Source organism: Cololabis saira, chromosome 19 (assembly GCF_033807715.1).
Source record: "Cololabis saira isolate AMF1-May2022 chromosome 19, fColSai1.1, whole genome shotgun sequence".
NCBI lineage: Eukaryota > Metazoa > Chordata > Actinopteri > Beloniformes > Belonidae > Cololabis > Cololabis saira.
Genome location: NC_084605.1, coordinates 14,215,736 through 14,233,702, shown reverse-complemented (window position 1 = coordinate 14,233,702; position 17,967 = coordinate 14,215,736). Strand labels below are relative to the sequence as shown.

General features: G+C 42.5%; 2 protein-coding genes across 4 annotated transcripts in view; one reads left to right on the top strand and one right to left on the bottom strand.

Moving 5' to 3' along the window:
• Positions 1-6,007, top strand: part of wnt3 (wingless-type MMTV integration site family, member 3) — a 36,257-nt gene extending 30,250 nt beyond the window's left edge. Inside the window, exon 4 of the mRNA XM_061707640.1 lies at positions 5,182-6,007. Within this exon, the coding sequence (XP_061563624.1) occupies positions 5,182-5,661 (480 nt within the window). The 3' untranslated portion in view covers positions 5,662-6,007. The remainder of the gene's footprint in view (positions 1-5,181) is intronic.
• A 7,592-nt stretch (positions 6,008-13,599) lies between these two features.
• Positions 13,600-17,967, bottom strand: part of LOC133418802 (vesicle-fusing ATPase-like) — a 47,200-nt gene continuing 42,832 nt past the window's right edge. For all 3 annotated transcript variants that reach the window (XM_061707647.1, XM_061707648.1, XM_061707649.1), the window contains 3 exons: positions 17,059-17,114; positions 16,903-16,963; positions 13,600-14,420 (listed from right to left, as the gene is read on the bottom strand). In XM_061707647.1, the coding sequence (XP_061563631.1) occupies positions 16,933-16,963; positions 17,059-17,114 (87 nt within the window). In that variant the 3' untranslated portion in view covers positions 13,600-14,420; positions 16,903-16,932. The remainder of the gene's footprint in view (positions 14,421-16,902; positions 16,964-17,058; positions 17,115-17,967) is intronic.

The window sequence follows — 17,967 nt, the reverse complement described above, 5'->3', positions numbered from 1 at the left end:
TCTTTACAACTGGCCCTGAAGAAAAAACGTGCGTCTCATCCTGTTTCTAGTCGGATCAAATTATTTCTTTTCTTTTTGGAAAGATATGTCTGAAACTCAAAGTTTACAGGTAAGAAAATGAAAAGTAAAAACCCGATTTGAGGTGCAGCAGTAAGGCTGAAGTGGACAGGCTTGAAATATGTTAGAACGCAGTAAAACAAGTCGGAGAAAAGTTGTTCTTAAAAGCTTTATTAGGCCACGGTCCGAACCCGTTGAACCCGTCAACATCGGGGCTCCGCCCCGCTGACATGTCGTCAATGATCCTGATCAGTCTCCAAATCATTCTTTTCATTTAAAGCATAAAATAACCTTTTCAGTTTTATTTTTTATCTTTTTTTTAAATCCATCCAAAATGACGATATGCAGTACTTCTCTTTTTTTCTCATAAAAAATAAATGCCACGAACGATTAACGATGAGCTGACTGTTGCAAAATATCAGCATATTCATCCTGGAAATATTACAGTTTGGGATGACTAAATGTCTGTGGGATGGGCATATATTTGGTATTCGACTTGTCCGCACATTTCTGAGTTTCCACCTGAAAATGAGCTCTTGACTTTGAATGACTGCTTAATTGCTCATCTAAACAACACCCCACACCACACCTTGCCTTTCATGCTCTGCATCCCAAAGGAAAAAATTCCCCCGACAGTCAAATAACCCAAGTGAGCTGAGGAGGAAAAGAGGGAAATCAGCACGAGACTTAAAACATCACCGGCTGCTGTCGCTGCTGGGAGAGAGAGAAAAGAAAAAAAGAAAAGAAAGAGAGGTCCTGGTCTGCTCGCTGAGGGGCAAATGAAAGGACCACACTGCAACAAGCCGGGCCTTTGATGTGAGCCCACAGGAGCGGGCCGAGACAGCAGCACAGGAGCGACCTGAACGGCGGTACTGTCAGCAGTCCTCTCCACCTGGCCCTCTCACGCTCCATTATTCAGCCCGGAGGCCCGGGGACGTCGTGTTGGCATGACAAGCTCACATTGTGATGTCACTCATCCACCCCTTCTCTTCCCCCGCTTCGCCCACAAGTGCAGAGCCACCTGCTTTCTGCCCCAGCTGGGAAAATTGGGCTGCTAAATATAGCTGTTGAGCCGCAGCAGGACAAAATGAAAACGCTAAAGGTGAAACGTGACCTGAGGGAGCAGTCAGGTGGCGAGCCGGGGCCTCCAGAGGTTCAGCTCGCAGCATCTGTGCGTCACGGCCGCATGACACTCGGAGAGCTCGCAAGCCTGCGCTCTATTGTTTTTCTTGGCCGGCTCCGAAGGTCTTTAGTGGTTTTGTTAGTCCGTTTCACTGTGTCTTTTTTTAATTTATTTTATTTTTTTAACCGTAAAACTTCCCCAGATCTTATTCAGTGATGGCTCTGAAAGCTCCGACTGAGTTACAACCCACAAATTACAGTCCAAACACGTTGTAAAGCATTAGTCGACCCAAAGATCTGCCTTGATGGTCCTGGAATTCACAGGGAAACACTTACAAGCCCCAGTTCCCAGGCGGCTGCGATGCGGCCAGGATTACACATGAAACCCAATGCAATGATTCGCAGATCTCACAAAATAAGTTATTTCGTGAAAGAAAATTAGCTCATTTTTAATTTGATGAAAACGACGTTTCTGAAAAAAGTTGGGATGTGGCCAAAACAATGCTGGAAAAGTAAGAGGTACGAAAAGCAACAAAGAAAGAGGAGCCACATTCAACTAATTCGGTTACCTGGCAACAGGTCAGTCACATGACTGGGTATTAAAAAGAGCATCTTAACGAGTCTTTCTAATTTACTGGTCTGTCAGAAGCTGCATCTACAGTCTCAGGAAATATCATTTAGAGTATCTTTTCATCAACAGTATTAATGTAATGTAATAGTAGCAGTAATGTAATCAAAAGATTTGGAGAATCCGAAGAAATCTCTGTGTGCTTGGGACAGGCCTGAAAATCATCTTTGGATGCCTGTAATGGACATTGCTGTCTAAGAACACAACCTTGCAGTGTAAGGTTTCTTTTCACTCTTTGTGTATTGGAACAAGGTGATAAAAGGCAAAAAGCGTGTGTATTAGTGACGCAGAGGGGTTTCTTGGCCGAGCGCCAGTGTGTGATGGGTTGGGAAGAAGAATTGTTTATAGTCTTGCTTTACTTCACCATGAAACACATTTGCAGAGTGTTTGGCAGTTAGTTTGTACGACGGAGTATTAGGGCCAAACTAAGACAAAAAACATTGGAAATTACGAGAATAAAGTCATAATATAATGAGAATAAAGTCGTAAAATTACGAGAATAAAGTCGTAATGTTGCGAGAATAAAGTCGTAATAGAATAAAGTCGTAATATTATGAGAATAAAGTCGTAATATTACGAGAATAAAGTCGTAAAATTATGAGAATATAATTTATGAGAACTCTAACAGGAAGAGCTTCTTCTCCCTGTGTTAAAATGAGGAATATTGAGCATCTTGTGAAGTTATATTTATATATTTATAATATATTACGACTTTATTCTCGTAATATTATGACTTTATTCTCGTAATTTTACGACTTTATTATCGTTACATTATGACTTTATTCTCGTAATTTCCTTTTTTTGTTTTTTTGTTTGGCCCTAATACTCCGTCGTAAGTTTGGACCGCCTCCTACAAAGAATCATTTGAACAGTCAGAGCAGACTCGTAGGTCTTAAATATTGTTTTGTTGTTTCGATTATCAACATAAGAGCATGCAAAGGTACTCTCGTAGCTCATCCGCTGCAAACGAGAATAATATGGGTTGAATACGTTCTACTGTTTTACTACAGAGGCCCAGAGGGGACAAGCCAAGCAGCGGCTCCACGACTAGCCTTTCATGTATCTCAAGGCCCCTGTAGTTGGAGGATGGGCTCTGGGTTCACATTTGGATGCTATTTGGACTCCATCCATCCATCCATCCATCCATCCATCCATCCATCCATCCATTATCTATACCCGCTATATCCTTTGCAGGGTCACGGTGTCTGCTGCAGCTTATTCCAGCTAATTTACAGGCGAGAGGGAGGGGTTCACCCTGGACAGGTCACCAGTCCATCACAGGGCCACGTATACTAGGAATGGGCGATATTTTACCGTTCACGATAAACCGTCAAAAAAATTCCCCACTGTAAGAATTTGTCATCTCACGGTAAAAACGATAAATTCCCATTGATGACGGAAGGAAGGAAGAAATGAGCCAGAATGAAAGAAAGAAAGAAAGAAAGAAAGAAAGAAAGAAAGAAATGAACCTGTAAGAAAGAAAAAAGAAAGAAAGAAATGAGCCAGAAGGAAGGAAGGAAAGAAAGAAAGAAAGAAAGAAAGAAAGAAAGAAAGAAAGAAAGAAAGAAAGAAAGAAAGAAAGAAAGAAAGAAATGAGCCAGAAAGAAAGAAAGAAAGAAATGAGCCAGAAAGAAAGAAAGAAAGAAAGAAAGAAAGAAAGAAAGAAAGAAAGAAAGAAAGAAAGAAAGAAAGAAAGAAAGAAAGAAAGAAAGAAAGAAAGAAAGAAAGAAAGAAAGAAAGAAAGAAAGAAGGAAGGATAAATTCCCGTTGATACGTTGGTGTAGTTTAGTAGTATTTAGTATACTTTTAGAGCAGTGTTTTGGGGGCTCCAAAGACTGAATGTGGTGATAGATTTATAGTTAAAAAGGTGGAGTTAAACTGGTATTTTTTTATCGTCATTTTTATCGTTATTGGGATAAATGCCAGAAATTATCGTGATACATTTTTTAGTCAATACCGCCCATCCCTAACGTATACACACACAACCAGACACATTCACACGTACGGGCAATTTAGAATCATCAATTAACCTAGTATAAACAGGGCTGCACATAAGTGGGCCGCCAGAGCGCATGCGCCGTCAAAATCCCCAGTGCGCTGTCAATCTTGTGCTGCAAAGCGCTTTTGCGTACCAACAGCTGGGGCTCATATTATTGGTTGTGGCCAGACCAGAATACTAATGTTAAAAAATCTATTGGGAGAGCTTTTCCCCAGAACTGCCACTCAAAGTTGGTACTGGGCTGGCCAATCACAGCGCGTCCGTTGCTGCGGTGGGTTGCGCAGGGAGAGAGGTAAGGAGCAGCTTTACTGAACAAACCCTGACACGTCTCGTCAAAATGTCCAAGAAGCAAGCGCCATTAAGTAATTATTTTGGCGTTCCACCACCACCAACTACAAAGAGAAGTGGCTGCATGATGTTACGCGGCGACGCGCACCGTACGTTCGCGCTCCCGCGTATCCTACCCCGTAAGCTCTGCGTTGGTGCAACGCGGAACCATAAATCAGCCGGTGTCCGTCACTGCGTGCAGCAGTTACCTGCGCCAGCAAGACGCTCTCTGATTATGGCTCACAGTTTATGAAAACCCCAAATAAAAAATAAATTAGAGAATATTTTATGAAATCAATAAACAATCCCATCATCAAAATTATAACAAATAAAGGTTTAACATATCTTGCTTTGCATGTAATAAGACTAGGTAATATATTAGTTTCACCTTTTAAGTTGAATTATTGAAATAGATTAACTTTTACACCATATTCTAGTTGAATTATTGAAATAAATTAACTTTTACACCATATTCTAGTTGAATTATTGAAATAGATTAACTTTTACACCATATTCTAGTTGAATTATTGAAATAAATTAACTTTGTAAAGGACCATATTGAGCCATTCATCTTTATAAGTGAATAAATATCGTTTTGCCTATAACTTATTCCTGCATCCCTCTTTTATCGATCCGGCGAGACGGGTCACCGCGTTTTTGGAGGCCCAAGTCACATATCCAGGGGCTCCTCTGAGCACCAGACCAAAATAATTATGTGCAGCCCTGAGTATAAATGTTTTTGGACTGTGGGAGGAAGCCGGAGTACCCGGAGGGAACCCACGCAAGCATGGGGAGAACATGCAAACTCCACACAGAAAGACCCCCGCTGGGCCGGGGAGTCGAACCGGGAACCTTCTTGCTGTGAGGCAACAATGCTAACTACCAAGCCACCGTGCTGCCCCGCTATTTGGACTCTCTGTTGCTAAACTTCGTTTCATCCCAAACCCTGGAGCGTTAGCTTATATTTGAGGATAGTGAGGAAGTATTTGAGCACATATACGCTTTGATTGTGGTCTGACTGAGTCTGATGTCTTGTGTTATCTCTCAGACCATCCTGGACCACATGCACCTACGCTGCAAATGCCACGGCCTCTCGGGGAGCTGCGAGGTGAAGACGTGCTGGTGGGCGCAGCCCGACTTCCGCATGCTGGGGGACTACCTGAAGGACAAGTACGACAGCGCCTCGGAGATGGTGGTGGAGAAGCACCGCGAGTCGCGGGGCTGGGTGGAGACCCTGCGGGTCAAGTACGCCTTCTTCAAGCACCCCACCGAGCGCGACCTGGTCTACTACGAGGGCTCGCCCAACTTCTGCGAGCCCAACCCGGAGACGGGCTCGTTCGGGACGCGCGACCGCGTCTGCAACGTGTCGTCGCACGGCATCGAGGGCTGCGACCTGCTGTGCTGCGGCCGCGGCCACAACACCCGGACTGAGAAGCGCAAGGAGAAGTGCCACTGCATCTTCCACTGGTGCTGCTACGTCAGCTGTCAGGAGTGTGTGCGCGTCTACGACGTGCACACGTGCAAATAAGAGTCCTGGAACTGACTGCTGGACCTTCCACCCCACGTCCCAAACTCCTGCACGATGCCCCTTCTTCCCCATATTTGCACACACTCTGCACCCTCCCCCGATAACCCACTGACCAACACGTATACATTAACTACGTTTACATGCAGTCAAATGTCGGGTTAAGGTCAATATTCCGGTTACTGAAACATTGGGAATAATCTGTTTACATGCGTGAGCAAACAGGGTTCCCCCTGTATAAATGGTGATTGTAATCATTTGGGATATCTGGATCAAACCAGCGACGCACGGAGTTGTCATGACGCAATTCCCGTCATTTCCGCTTCTTCTTCCTGTATCCAAATCCAAAACGACAACAATAACAGCAGCGCGGCGGATAATGAACAGCCCAGTAGAAGTTGCCTTCTTTTGCGCTTTGGTGCTGGTACTGCTTCATTAATGGAAGGCGAGAACGTGAAGAAATGGCAAATGCAAATGCTACCCGTTTCCACCTAAGCACCTCGGACACTTTAGGTAAAGGTGCAGTCAGGACTGGTGGGAACGGGTAGCAATGACGGAGTTCACCGACGCCGACTGGCGTGAGAATTTCCATATGTCGCTTCCTGGACTCAAAAGACCAAGATTCCTTACGAAAAGAACATGCGCAGAAAACAAATTCCTGTTCTTTTTGATGGGGATATCCCGTTAGGCGTATATGTTACAGTTAATGTAGAAAAACGGCTATTTTGCAAAATAACCGGCAGGGCGGGGAATATATAAAATAGCCGACCAAACGGTGAATGTGTAAAATAGCCGGCTAATATGCAAAATAAACGTCAGGGCGGCTAATGTAGAAAAACAGCTATTTTGCAAAGTACATACATTTTTAAGCTCATGGTGCGCGGACATCACATTTTTAATCATCTCTCCAGTCTCGATGCTCCGGTCAGCTCGAGACAATTGTCAGCTCGATCAGCTCGAGACAATTGTCTCGAGCTGACCGTGGCATGCCGTGGCAATTATAGCAATTATTCTGAGTCCAAATCCCATGCAGTATATTCCTCAATTGAGTATTCCAAAACGAATAATGCAAACTACAGATCACGTCATTGGCACCCCAGAACAGAGCGCCACCGAGGTGGCAAAGCGCAATGGAGTGCGCTCTGAATTTGGGCCAATGGAAGAAGCCCATATGCTGCACATGCTTGTTGTTGACAAGGCTATTTATGGCTATTGAAGAAGCCTAACGTTACACTCCCCGAAAAAGTGTTGGGTCTGACACATCCACAGCATTAACCGGCTACTGCTGTTTTTCTACATTAGCCGCCCTGCCGGTTATTTTGCACATTAGCCGGCTATTTTGCAAAATAGCTGTTTTTCTACATTAACCGTAACATATACATGACCAAATATTCGGGTTAGAAAAGGAGTAACCCAGGGGTCATATTCGGGTTTTTAAAAACCGGAATATGAGCAAATTCCGGTTATTCAAAGGGGTTATTGGTGTTTACATGGCCGTGCGCAACCAGGTTATTGCTAATATTCCGGTTAGAAAAGGGTTATTGACTGCATGTAAATGTAGCCACACACACACACACACACACACACAGACTCCAACACCTAAACTGTACAAACCTGCACTACAATCCGCCTGCCACACACCCACCACCCCAGATCTGACCCGAGTCCACTCTCGTCGGGAAAAGCTCAAGGCGTACCACTATCTCCCAGCTCCTCCCCACGCCCCCCCTTTCCTCATGTCTTTATTTATTTCCCCCCTCCATGCCAACATGATGTTTGTGGCATGCATAGTAACACTTTTTCCTGTGAGATTAATGCAGTAAAAGAGACTCGTTGCTACTAGATAAAAAAAAAAAAAGTATGTTCTAACTAACGGCTCGTTTCTTCAGCCACTCTGGCTTTGTTTTGTTTTGTTTGAACTAAACCAACCTCTTAGGTGATACTGAATGCGCCAACAGCCCCAGGAAACCATCACTTTGTAACTACTGAACTGAACTTCAAACATCGGGCCGGCGCTGGCGATGCCAGAGTCCTGTCTCTGGTGAACTACTGAGCTGATCCAATCCTCGGCGTGGCTCCTCGCTGCTGGCTGCACCAATCACGTGGAAGCCTGGAAGATAAATGCTCCACAGTGATTTTTATAGCCCCACATATCTGAATTATTACCACTGGGCTGGGACTGCAGGTATGCAGGAGGGGGCATGCTCCTTCACTAGTTAACAGCTCGACACATGTATATGTATGCACTATTCAGTTAACTCCAGGCGGTGAAAGTCTCTGCGCTGTTTTTGTGAGCAAATTCCTCTTCATCTCCTTCTTTCTCCTGGGCTCCATCGACATGTAAAATTGCTCACGATTTTTGCAAAGCAACGATGTGAAAGCCACTTGCAGGAAAGTTCAGCTCTACGACCAGATCATACTTCAGTCAAGCTTTAGCATGTTTAATATGAATCTTGATCTTCCCAGCAAAGTGCTACACGCGTTCATCAGGTTCGTTTTTGAAGACTTGTGTCTAAAAATACATCTTTTAACTCCGCTAAAAGAAAAAAAAAGGGGGACATGTGATGACACGTGGAAACAACAGGCTGGAGATGTTCTGATTGGCTGTGACGTCCCTCCTTCATTCCTTCATGTTTTCCCTCAACTGAAGCCTGATTTACGGACCGGTATTCCTGTCAGTACACCCCCAAAGCATGCCCGCCTCACTGTTTTGGAAATCCTGGGGGAAAACACGGCAGTTTAGTCCAGATCTTCACGGGTTAGTCTCTCTGGAGCGTGTCACTGTGAGCAGGAGGGAGGGAGGTGTCCTGGGTGGGCCGAGGGGAAACACTTCCAGGTCCATGACGCGTTGGGACAAAGCTGAGGACTTCTGGGGGTTTCGTATGCAAGATGTGGACGTTTGTGTGTGTGCTGGACAGCCGGGGATGACGCACAGAAGGACGGGCGGACAGATGGATGGAGGGATAGGAAAGCAAGGTGGCTCCTCAGAGTTACGGAACAAGCCGAGATGTTTCCACTCAACATGTCCCGACAGTCCCGCCGGCTTCCTATTAATTATATTCAACAACAGAAACATGAGCTACCCTGTAGTGTAGGCTGTCCTCTCTGTGTGACATAGCTTAGCTTGCCTGTCATCTCCTGTTCAACCCCCCCACCCCCCTACCTGGGGGGCCTCTCCGTGCCCAACACCCCCCAAACACCCCTCGCTTTTCCTGCTATATCCAAAGTTTTGTACAAATGTTTTAAAGCGAATAATTCCCTTTTTATTTTATAATCGTAAATGTTATGTTTTTATAAATATTATTTATTATACAATGTATATATCTGTATGACTGAACTAAGATTATATATTTGAAGAACAAAACTTGTGTCCCGTTTCTTGGTTGCTGCCTTTATTGTCCCTTCTGGGGAAAATCAGTTGCCAAACAGCTCATGACATTCAAAAAGAGGAAGACAAACAGAAAAACAGAGCCGACAATGCAACAATATAAACACCCTGCTGGTCCAACAAACACCAAGTGCTGGTAGTTGTTTGCCAAAGTGCAACATGTGCAGGTAAAAGTCCAAGGGCCCGATTTACTAAGATCCTAAATAAAGAGTACTAAATTGCGTGTGCACTGAAAAAGTTTGCACGTGCTGTTGTTGTGTGTTTTGCGGGTGATCAACTAAGATTGCGTGCGCAATTGATAACAGGTGCAAACAGCAGTATTTAAATGAGGTGTTGCGCGTCTTACGGTTTGCGGCGCAAACTTTGCGCCATGGAGAGTCTGGATGGAAAGCAGGATATAGTCGCAAGCGCAAAATGAAATTTGACGAGTTGGAGTTAGAGATATTAGTGGAAGAGGCAAATTGTTGTGCCGTATTCAGCACCCCTGCCGTGAAAAGCACCCCCTCATACACACTCACACAAACACATACTTAGGAGTTTATATTATATATATTTACAAATATTATGGAAGACAACACAGTAAGCAGGCTATTAATTAATGACATCAATAACCATTTACCCGATTTTTGTTATCTGTGACTGTGATTGTGGGAAAGTATGACTATTGTGGAATCCATGAGCGCATTTAAACATGAATCATTAACACAAAACTGGACGCTAAACAGAACATGGACAACAGAACATGAACAGAACACGGAATGAGAATATCATTTTTGTCAGACAAGGGGGTGCTTTTCACGGCAGGGGTGCTGAATACGGCACAACACCGGGGTATGAAGACTGCAGAACAAGTATAGGTGCACAATGAGAAACACTTTTTTCTCCATGAAAACACGTGATTTATTTATTATCACAAATAAGAAAATGAATGTGCCTCCTGTGGCAACTTTTTGCTGAATAATACTCGATTTAACATTCAAATAAAATATTTCTCCTTTTGCATTTGGAGATTAGCACCTTCCTTTCGAACGTATTAAATACAGACGCAATCACAATCCACGCAAAAACTTTCAGGCTTGGTAAATCTCATTGCGCGTGGTAAATGGACATATTTGCATTTTCCCCTCCCAGTATTTAGCGCTTTCTGGCGGGTACGCCCCATATTGATTATTCATCAGGGCAAAAGTACTAAATGAACAGCGTGTGCTATTTTGCGCATTTGAGAGACGCAGTCCTCTTTGCACGCTGTTAGTAGATCAGCTGGCACTTTGGTTTGCGGGTGATGTCAAGTTTGCACACGTTTTAACACACGCAAACCTTTAGTAAATCGGGCCCCAAGTCAGTTAGCCTATCAACTCCAGCTCCAGGTCTCCCCGTGCCTGCAGGGCCTGGTTGTAGAGTCGGAGTGCAGCTGGAATAAATGACTGTCCAAATCTCTCTGTGCTCTGACGGGGGAGAACAAATCTGTCGCTGAATTTGCTCCTCATCAGCTACCTAGTCATCTACGCCAGCAAACCCTAAAGGCAGGGTAAGCAGGTCTGGGTGGCACCACATCTGCTGATTTGGGAAAGAAAAACAACAAAAACACAGAAAACCAACTGCTATGAAAAGACATGCCATCATGACCAATCCCATGGGCACATTGGTGAACCCTCCTCCTCATGGTGATTGGCAGGAGCGATGCTCGCCATGGTTTGGGGTGCAGGCTTCCCCGACTCCAGGGTTAGGGTTAGGGCTGTGTGTGAAGACAAGCTATTCACAAGATGGGCATCTAGCGGTCGGTTCTACTGAATGTACTCGCTTACCCTACCTTTAATAAGATTAAACTATGCTAATTACAGTTACAGGGACATTCAGGCTACAGAGGCTACTCGTGCTGCTGCGGTCAACAGTCCTACTTACCAACATTACATTGTATCGGCACCAGAGGGGAAGAAAACTGCTCATCTTCAGATCTGTGTGTGCTGGCAGACCGTGTAGACATGACTGTCAGCAGCTCAGATCCAGATTAATGTGCTGTTCAGAGTGCGCAGCTTGAATCGTGTTATGCTCATAATGTGACGGGCAACGAGGGAATCCCACACTTCTGAAAGCAAATCAACTGGTCAATAAAATACACGTAGAAAAGTAGGCTGGACTGCATGCAAAACAGCATTTGCTTAATTGAAAAAAGATCGGCGGGGGGGAGGGGCAACGATGAGTACAATTAGCATGCAAAGGGAAGGATTAAAGCACACAGGGAAGCAGATTGTGCTACTGTTCCCAGTATAAAAGTAGTTTACAGTATCACCCCCCACGTCCCAGGATTCTCCTTTCCACAGCGTCTCTCCCTCTCTCTCTATAAATAAATACATAAACATATACAGTATATATACACACACACACATATCTATCTACATCCATATGTATTTATGTCTATATCTATATCAGTATCTACATCTACACAATTCTACATTTCCACCTCTCTCTATATAGCTAGATCTATCTAACAGTCTATTGATTATCTATCCATCTATATATATATATATATATATATATATATATATATATATATATATATATATATATATATATATATATATACACACACACACACACACAGACAAGACAAGTGTATTTGTGTAGCACATTGCAGCAACAAGTATACTGAAGATGCTTTAGTTTACATGATGGAAAAATGAGAAAAAAGATGCGTTACAGTACAAAGGCAGAATAAAGAAATGCAAGACTTAACAGTTTATTACTTAAATTAACATTGTGTAAATTTTAATTCAGATGTTTTCAATAATTCAGTCAAAAGTAGCTATAAACAAATGAGATTTAATCTTGATTTAAAGGAACTGAGGGTTTCAGCGTTCCTGCTGAAAACTGGAAAAAAAAGAAAAAACTTGTTTCCTGGAAGTTTTTTCCAGATCTGTGGAACATAGAAGCTGAATGCTGCTTCTCCATGTTTGGTTCTGATTCTGGGGACACAGAGCAGACCTGAACCAGAAGACCTGAGAGGTCTGGATGGTTGCTATGGCAACAACACGTCTCTGATGTATTTTGGTCCTGAACCATTCAGTGATTATTTTCAAGTCTGTCCTCTGTACTTATTTTTCTTTTAGAGCTGGACCTGAACTGACGCTAGAGGCACCACCATCTCTAAAGTTTATCTGTACCAACCCTTCCCCCGCTCCCTTGTCTTTTTTTTTTGTCATTGTAATGTTTTTCTTTTTTCTATGTGAAATGTGGTGTTGTTAACCTTTTTTTTTGTCTTCATTTTGAAAGATAAAAATTATAAATAATAAAAATAAAAAAAAGTCTGTCCTCTGAGGTCGAGGGAGCCGCTGTAAAGACCTCAGAACTGGAGTTATGTGGCCCATAATCTTAGTTCTAGTGATATGAGACACACATCTAGAGAAAGGAGGACCGTAGACACCTCCCACCTGTATACACTGCTGAACTCCATCACCACACCGTCAACTGATGGGTTGCTCCCAGCAGCCTCAGCAGCGAGCTGATGGAAGCTGGGAGGTGATCACCTGATCTTCAGATGTTATTGATCAGCTCCGTCTGGCATGTGAGAGGTCTGATTTCAGCGGCTCCGGAGGTTAACCACGAATGCTTAAACTTACAGCTATTCTGAATTGAAAGGTGATTATACAGCCCCCGATCATAATCATAAGAAACTTCACGTGATTTTAAGAAGTTACAAACATGACAAGAACAGACGATAAACTACTTCAGCAGAGTTCTGGGGCCGGATTCACAAAACATTCTTAAGAAAAAAAATCTTCTTAAGTGTATTTTTTTTCTTAAGTTCAGTCTTAAGAAGAAAAAAGAAAAGAAGTTATATTCTCCTAAAAAGTTCTTAAGTATTTTCTCAACTTTCTTCTTAAGAAAAAACTTAAGAATAAATGGTATTCTTGAAATAAAAGTTCTCAAATTTGTTCTTGACTTTTTTCTTAACTTTAAGACAACCTTGACCTGTCTTAAAATGTCTTCTGTGAAAAGGTAATAATAATAAGCCTCTAATATCACCTTTTTCAACACATTTTAGACAAGTTTAGACTATTAGGTCATAGTTTGAGGATATACTTTGTAATTAATTACACAAAGAGCCTGTTAACTGTTTGTTAGCATGTTAGTTAGCGTGGTAGTTAATTATTATTCATTTTCCCCAATAGTATTTTTTTTCTCACATTAATCTCATCCACCATAACCTTGAAAAGTTCCTACATCTCTTTTTCTCCTTCTCCATGTTTAGTGAGTGTCTGACGGTTAAACTACCTGTATAAATGTTGTTTGTTGGCGCGTATTTTAAGAAGTTCTTAAGTAGAAAAATAAGAAATTCGTAAGAAATGACATTTCTTAAGACGGTTCTTAAGAAAATAATGAGGAATTGCACTTAAGAACTTTCTTATGAACTTCTTAATTTTAGATCTTAAGACATTTCTTAAGATTGTTCTTAAGAATATATAGGTGAATCCGGCCCCTGGTCTTTTTTTTAAAAACATCTTTAATAGAATAATATAGAAGACTATAAAAGGGAGAAAAAAACACAAACAATATTTGAAATTGACAGGTATCTGAAAACATTTTTATTTTATAGCCCAAACTCTTGTATACAGTACCCAACACGGCATTAGCTTCCCTTTTAGTCATGAAACATGAACACCAGTGACACATGACGCTGTTGGCATGGCAACGATTCTACCGCCATACAAACCTGCCAACGTGGAGCTGCGTGTCAGTGAGGGTGGAACTCGGCTCCAGCTGCTCGGGAACCCTCAAAAACATGTCCAAGTACAGCTGGGATGGGCGCAGGTGGAGATAATGGTCAGATGGACGCAGGCGTGGACAGATGGACTGGAACTAGGGATGCAGCTGATTGGCAGGTGATCAGACTCAGTTGAATTCTCAGCCACTGCTGCATCTCCAGCTTGTATTTGCTCTTCACGCTCTTTCCATGTGTCTAGGCGTCTGTGAGATGCTCCAGAGCTCCACCCTCAAAGTCCAAAGGATGTACTGAGGGAGCAGCCTGGTGGTACGAGGGTGGTTCACATGTTTACACGCTACAGAGGTCTTTTTTTTTATTACAATACAATTAATTTATTTATTCATGAAATAAAAAGGCAAGTGCAGAACATTTACATAATGTCGTATCATGGAATAATCAGACTACACATCTGTTCATACAAGTAGCTGTATAAACCAACAGTGTTAGTGTTTGTGCATGCAGCTTCTGTCCTGACTTTCATGATTGATCAGCGGAGAGCTGGTAACGGCACTCGGGGCTTCGGGGTGGGAGGGAAGGATGCAGACAGAGATTGAAACTTCCTCTCGTTTGTTTCCTCCCGCCAGCCTCGTTCACACTTCTGCTCCTGAGCAACTGAGTGAAGAGAGACGAATAAAAGTGAAATGAGACAAGCGGAAGAGACATGTCGCCACACGAGAGCACCTGTCTAGTCCAGCTATTTTTAGATCTGCTATGCACTAACTATACCATAAAAACACTGAGGCTGCGACGAGAGACCAGGCTCCGGCAGCAAGCTGGAAACTTGTTTTTTTCATTTCCCTGCACAGCCAGCACTCGACACTCAGCAAGTAACCCCCTAACTTTCTGAAACTTCATGGCCTTGATGAACAAGTTCGGATGCTAGTTTGAGAAGTTCTCCTCTGACAAAGCTCAAGCACCTTCCTACATTTATAAGGTAAAGGCAATGGTGGATAAAAAAATAAAAAAAGAGACAAAAATGGAAAACTTGAAGTCTTAGTTTGCAAATGAACCACAAAGTTTAACAAGGACCAACACTTGCTTCAGCTCTGTAAGTTGGAGAATTGAAGAATAACTGCAGATTGTTTGGATAGAAACTTGGTTGCAGCGTGAACATTAACATTTAAATGCATCACTAATGAGAACATAACGCGCACGAAGAGCACTGATGGCTGACGTGCAAACAACATCTTTCAACATATTTGCACCAAAAAATAAATACAGCTGTATATTCATCGTCAAAAGCAAAAAAAAGGTGTAAATATGCTACCATCATGAGGCCATACCATCAACATTAAACATTTCTTAACCCAAAAATAGTGCTTGAAAATAAGCTCAAGATCAAAAATACTCAGACAATGATTTCAATACCACACCAAAGATGGATGAATGCAGGATCTAATCACCTCTCCTCCCACCTAACTTCTAACACCTAACTAACGCTGCAGCGGCAGGAAAGGTTTACAGTCCAGTCACGTATATAAAAATCCAATCTGTGAAACGCTCAGCTGCTTTGTGTGCCCATGTGTGAACGTGGCTGCAGACGTTCATGCTCGTATACGCCGGTAATGACGAGATGGTGTTACTACATCCAACTGCCTTTCGCCAGTTGCTCAAGAACAGTGTGATGGTGGTCTGGGAAGCTAATGGCACTTTTCCACTAGCACCTACTCAACCCGGCCCGGCTCTCCTCCACGTGGTTTGGCACTTTCCCACTAGGGGCCTAACGTGCCGAGTAGATACATTTCTGTAACTACTCTGTCGAGGTTCTAAGCGGCTGAGTCGGCTGTATCTGACATCATCACACTACAGGCCACCGATTGGTCGGGGGGTTGGGAGTCAGACGTCTGAGTCAGGAGGCGGAAATCAGCGAAAGAGAGACTCTGACGGCTTCTTGTTCATTTTATTTGACCAGCAATGGCAGTTTTGTACGACGGAGTATTAGAGCCAAACTAAGACAAAAAAAATGGAAATTACGAGAATAAAGTCATTATATAATGAGAATAAAGTCGTAATAGAATAAAGTCGTAATATTATGAGAATAAAGTCATAATATAATGAGAATAAAGTCGTAATAGAATAAAGTCGTAATTTTATGAGAATAAAGTCGTAATATTACGAGAATAAAGCCGTAACATTACGAGAATAAAGTCGTAATTTATGAGAATAAAGTCGTAATATTACAAGAATAAAGTGGTAATTTATGAGAATAAAGTCGTAATATTACAAGAAAAAAGTGTTAATTTATGAGAACTCTAACAGCAAGAGTGTGTTAAAATGTTGAATATTGAGTATCTTGTGAAGTTATACTTATATATTTATAATATATTTAATATTACGACTTTATTCTCGTAATATTACGACTTTATTCTCAAAATATTACGACTTTATTCTCAAAATATTACGACTTTATTCTCGTAATATTACGACTTTATTCTCAAAATATTACGACTTTATTCTCAAAATATTACGACTTTATTCTCGTTATATTACGACTTTATTCTCAAAATATTACGACTTTATTCTCGTAATTTTACGACTTTATTCTCATATTATTATGATTTTATTTTCGTAATTTCCTTATTTTTTTTCTTAGTTTGGCCCTAATACTCCGTCGTAGTTTGGTGATCCAACTCTGAGGTGCAGATGTTCATAAACCTGGTGGCTGAGGAGAGAATTAAAAATGGATCTAGACGGGCGATAAGGAACGACCAGATCTACCAGGAGTCTGTCACTTCATAGCTGCTCGCGTTTACCAGCTGACTTTTCAGCAGCGCCGAGAAAAACAAACAAAAAAAAAAAAGCGTCGCCGCTTGAAGCTTCTCTCACTCTCATGTTTTATCTTGATATGGAACACAAGCCACAGACCCAGCAGCACATCTATCATCTCCTCCAGGTTCTACATCTTTAGTGTTGTTGTCTTCTTCGTTTAGATCAAACAATAAAATATGTCACAGCAGCTTCGCTCCAACCTCCTACTTCTGCTCCAGGTGCTGAATTGTTATGGAAAAGAGACCAGGTCGAGTCGAGCTGAGATGAGATGAGATGAGTAGGTGCTAGTGGAAAAGTGCCATTACTGTAGACTATATAGTCTTACCATGGTCTTCACTATGTGGCTCCACTTAGTTTAGATCGCTGCAAACTTATTAGAGCCAAGTCTGCGGGGAAAAAAGACAAGACGGGCATTAAAACGTATACAAGGGACTCGCTTTCCCATTACCGGCAGGAGAAGATGCGAGTGTTAAACACTTACCCTCCTTCATCCTCCAGTAGACTCAGGAACTTGCTAACCCTGTAGTCTTGATCCATCTAATGACAGACAGACAGGATATTTTAGTACACAAATGCAGCAAAAAACAAAGGTCTTGCCGATAGTGGCAAGTAGGGATGGGCGGTATGGACTAAAAAATGTATCACGATCATTTCTGGCATTTATCCCGATAACGATAAAAATAACGATAAAAAAAATACCAATTCAACTCCACCTTTTTAACTATAAATCTATCTCGCTCTCAGATCCGCCATGTTTGTTACACAAAAACGTCATCAACGGGAATTTATCCTTCTTTCTGGCTCATTTCTTTCTTTCAGGCTCATTTCCTTCCTTCCTTCCTTCCTTCCTTCCTTCCTTCCTTCCTTCCTTCCTTCCTTCCTTCCTTCCTTCCTTCCTTCCTTCCTTCCTTCCTTCCTTCCTTCCTTCCTTCCTTCCTTCCTTCCTTCCTTCCTTCCTTCCTTCCTTCCTTCCTTCCTTCCTTCCTTCCTTCCTTCCTTCCTTCCTTCCTTCCTTCCTTCCTTCCTTCCTTCCTTCCTTCCTTCCTTCCTTCCTTCCTTCCTTCCTTCCTTCCTTCCTTCCTTCCTTCCTTCCTTCCTTCCTTCCTTCCTTCCTTCCTTCCTTCCTTCCTTCCTTCCTTCCTTCCTTCCTTCCTTCCTTCCTTCCTTCCTTCCTTCCTTCCTTCCTTCCTTCCTTCCTTCCTTCCTTCCTTCCTTCCTTCCTTCCTTCCTTCCTTCCTTCCTTCCTTCCTTCCTTCCTTCCTTCCTTCCTTCCTTCCTTCCTTCCTTCCTTCCTTCCTTCCTTCCTTCCTTCCTTCCTTCCTTCCTTCCTTCCTTCCTTCCTTCCTTCCTTCCTTCCTTCCTTCCTTCCTTCCTTCGTGCGTGGATTTAA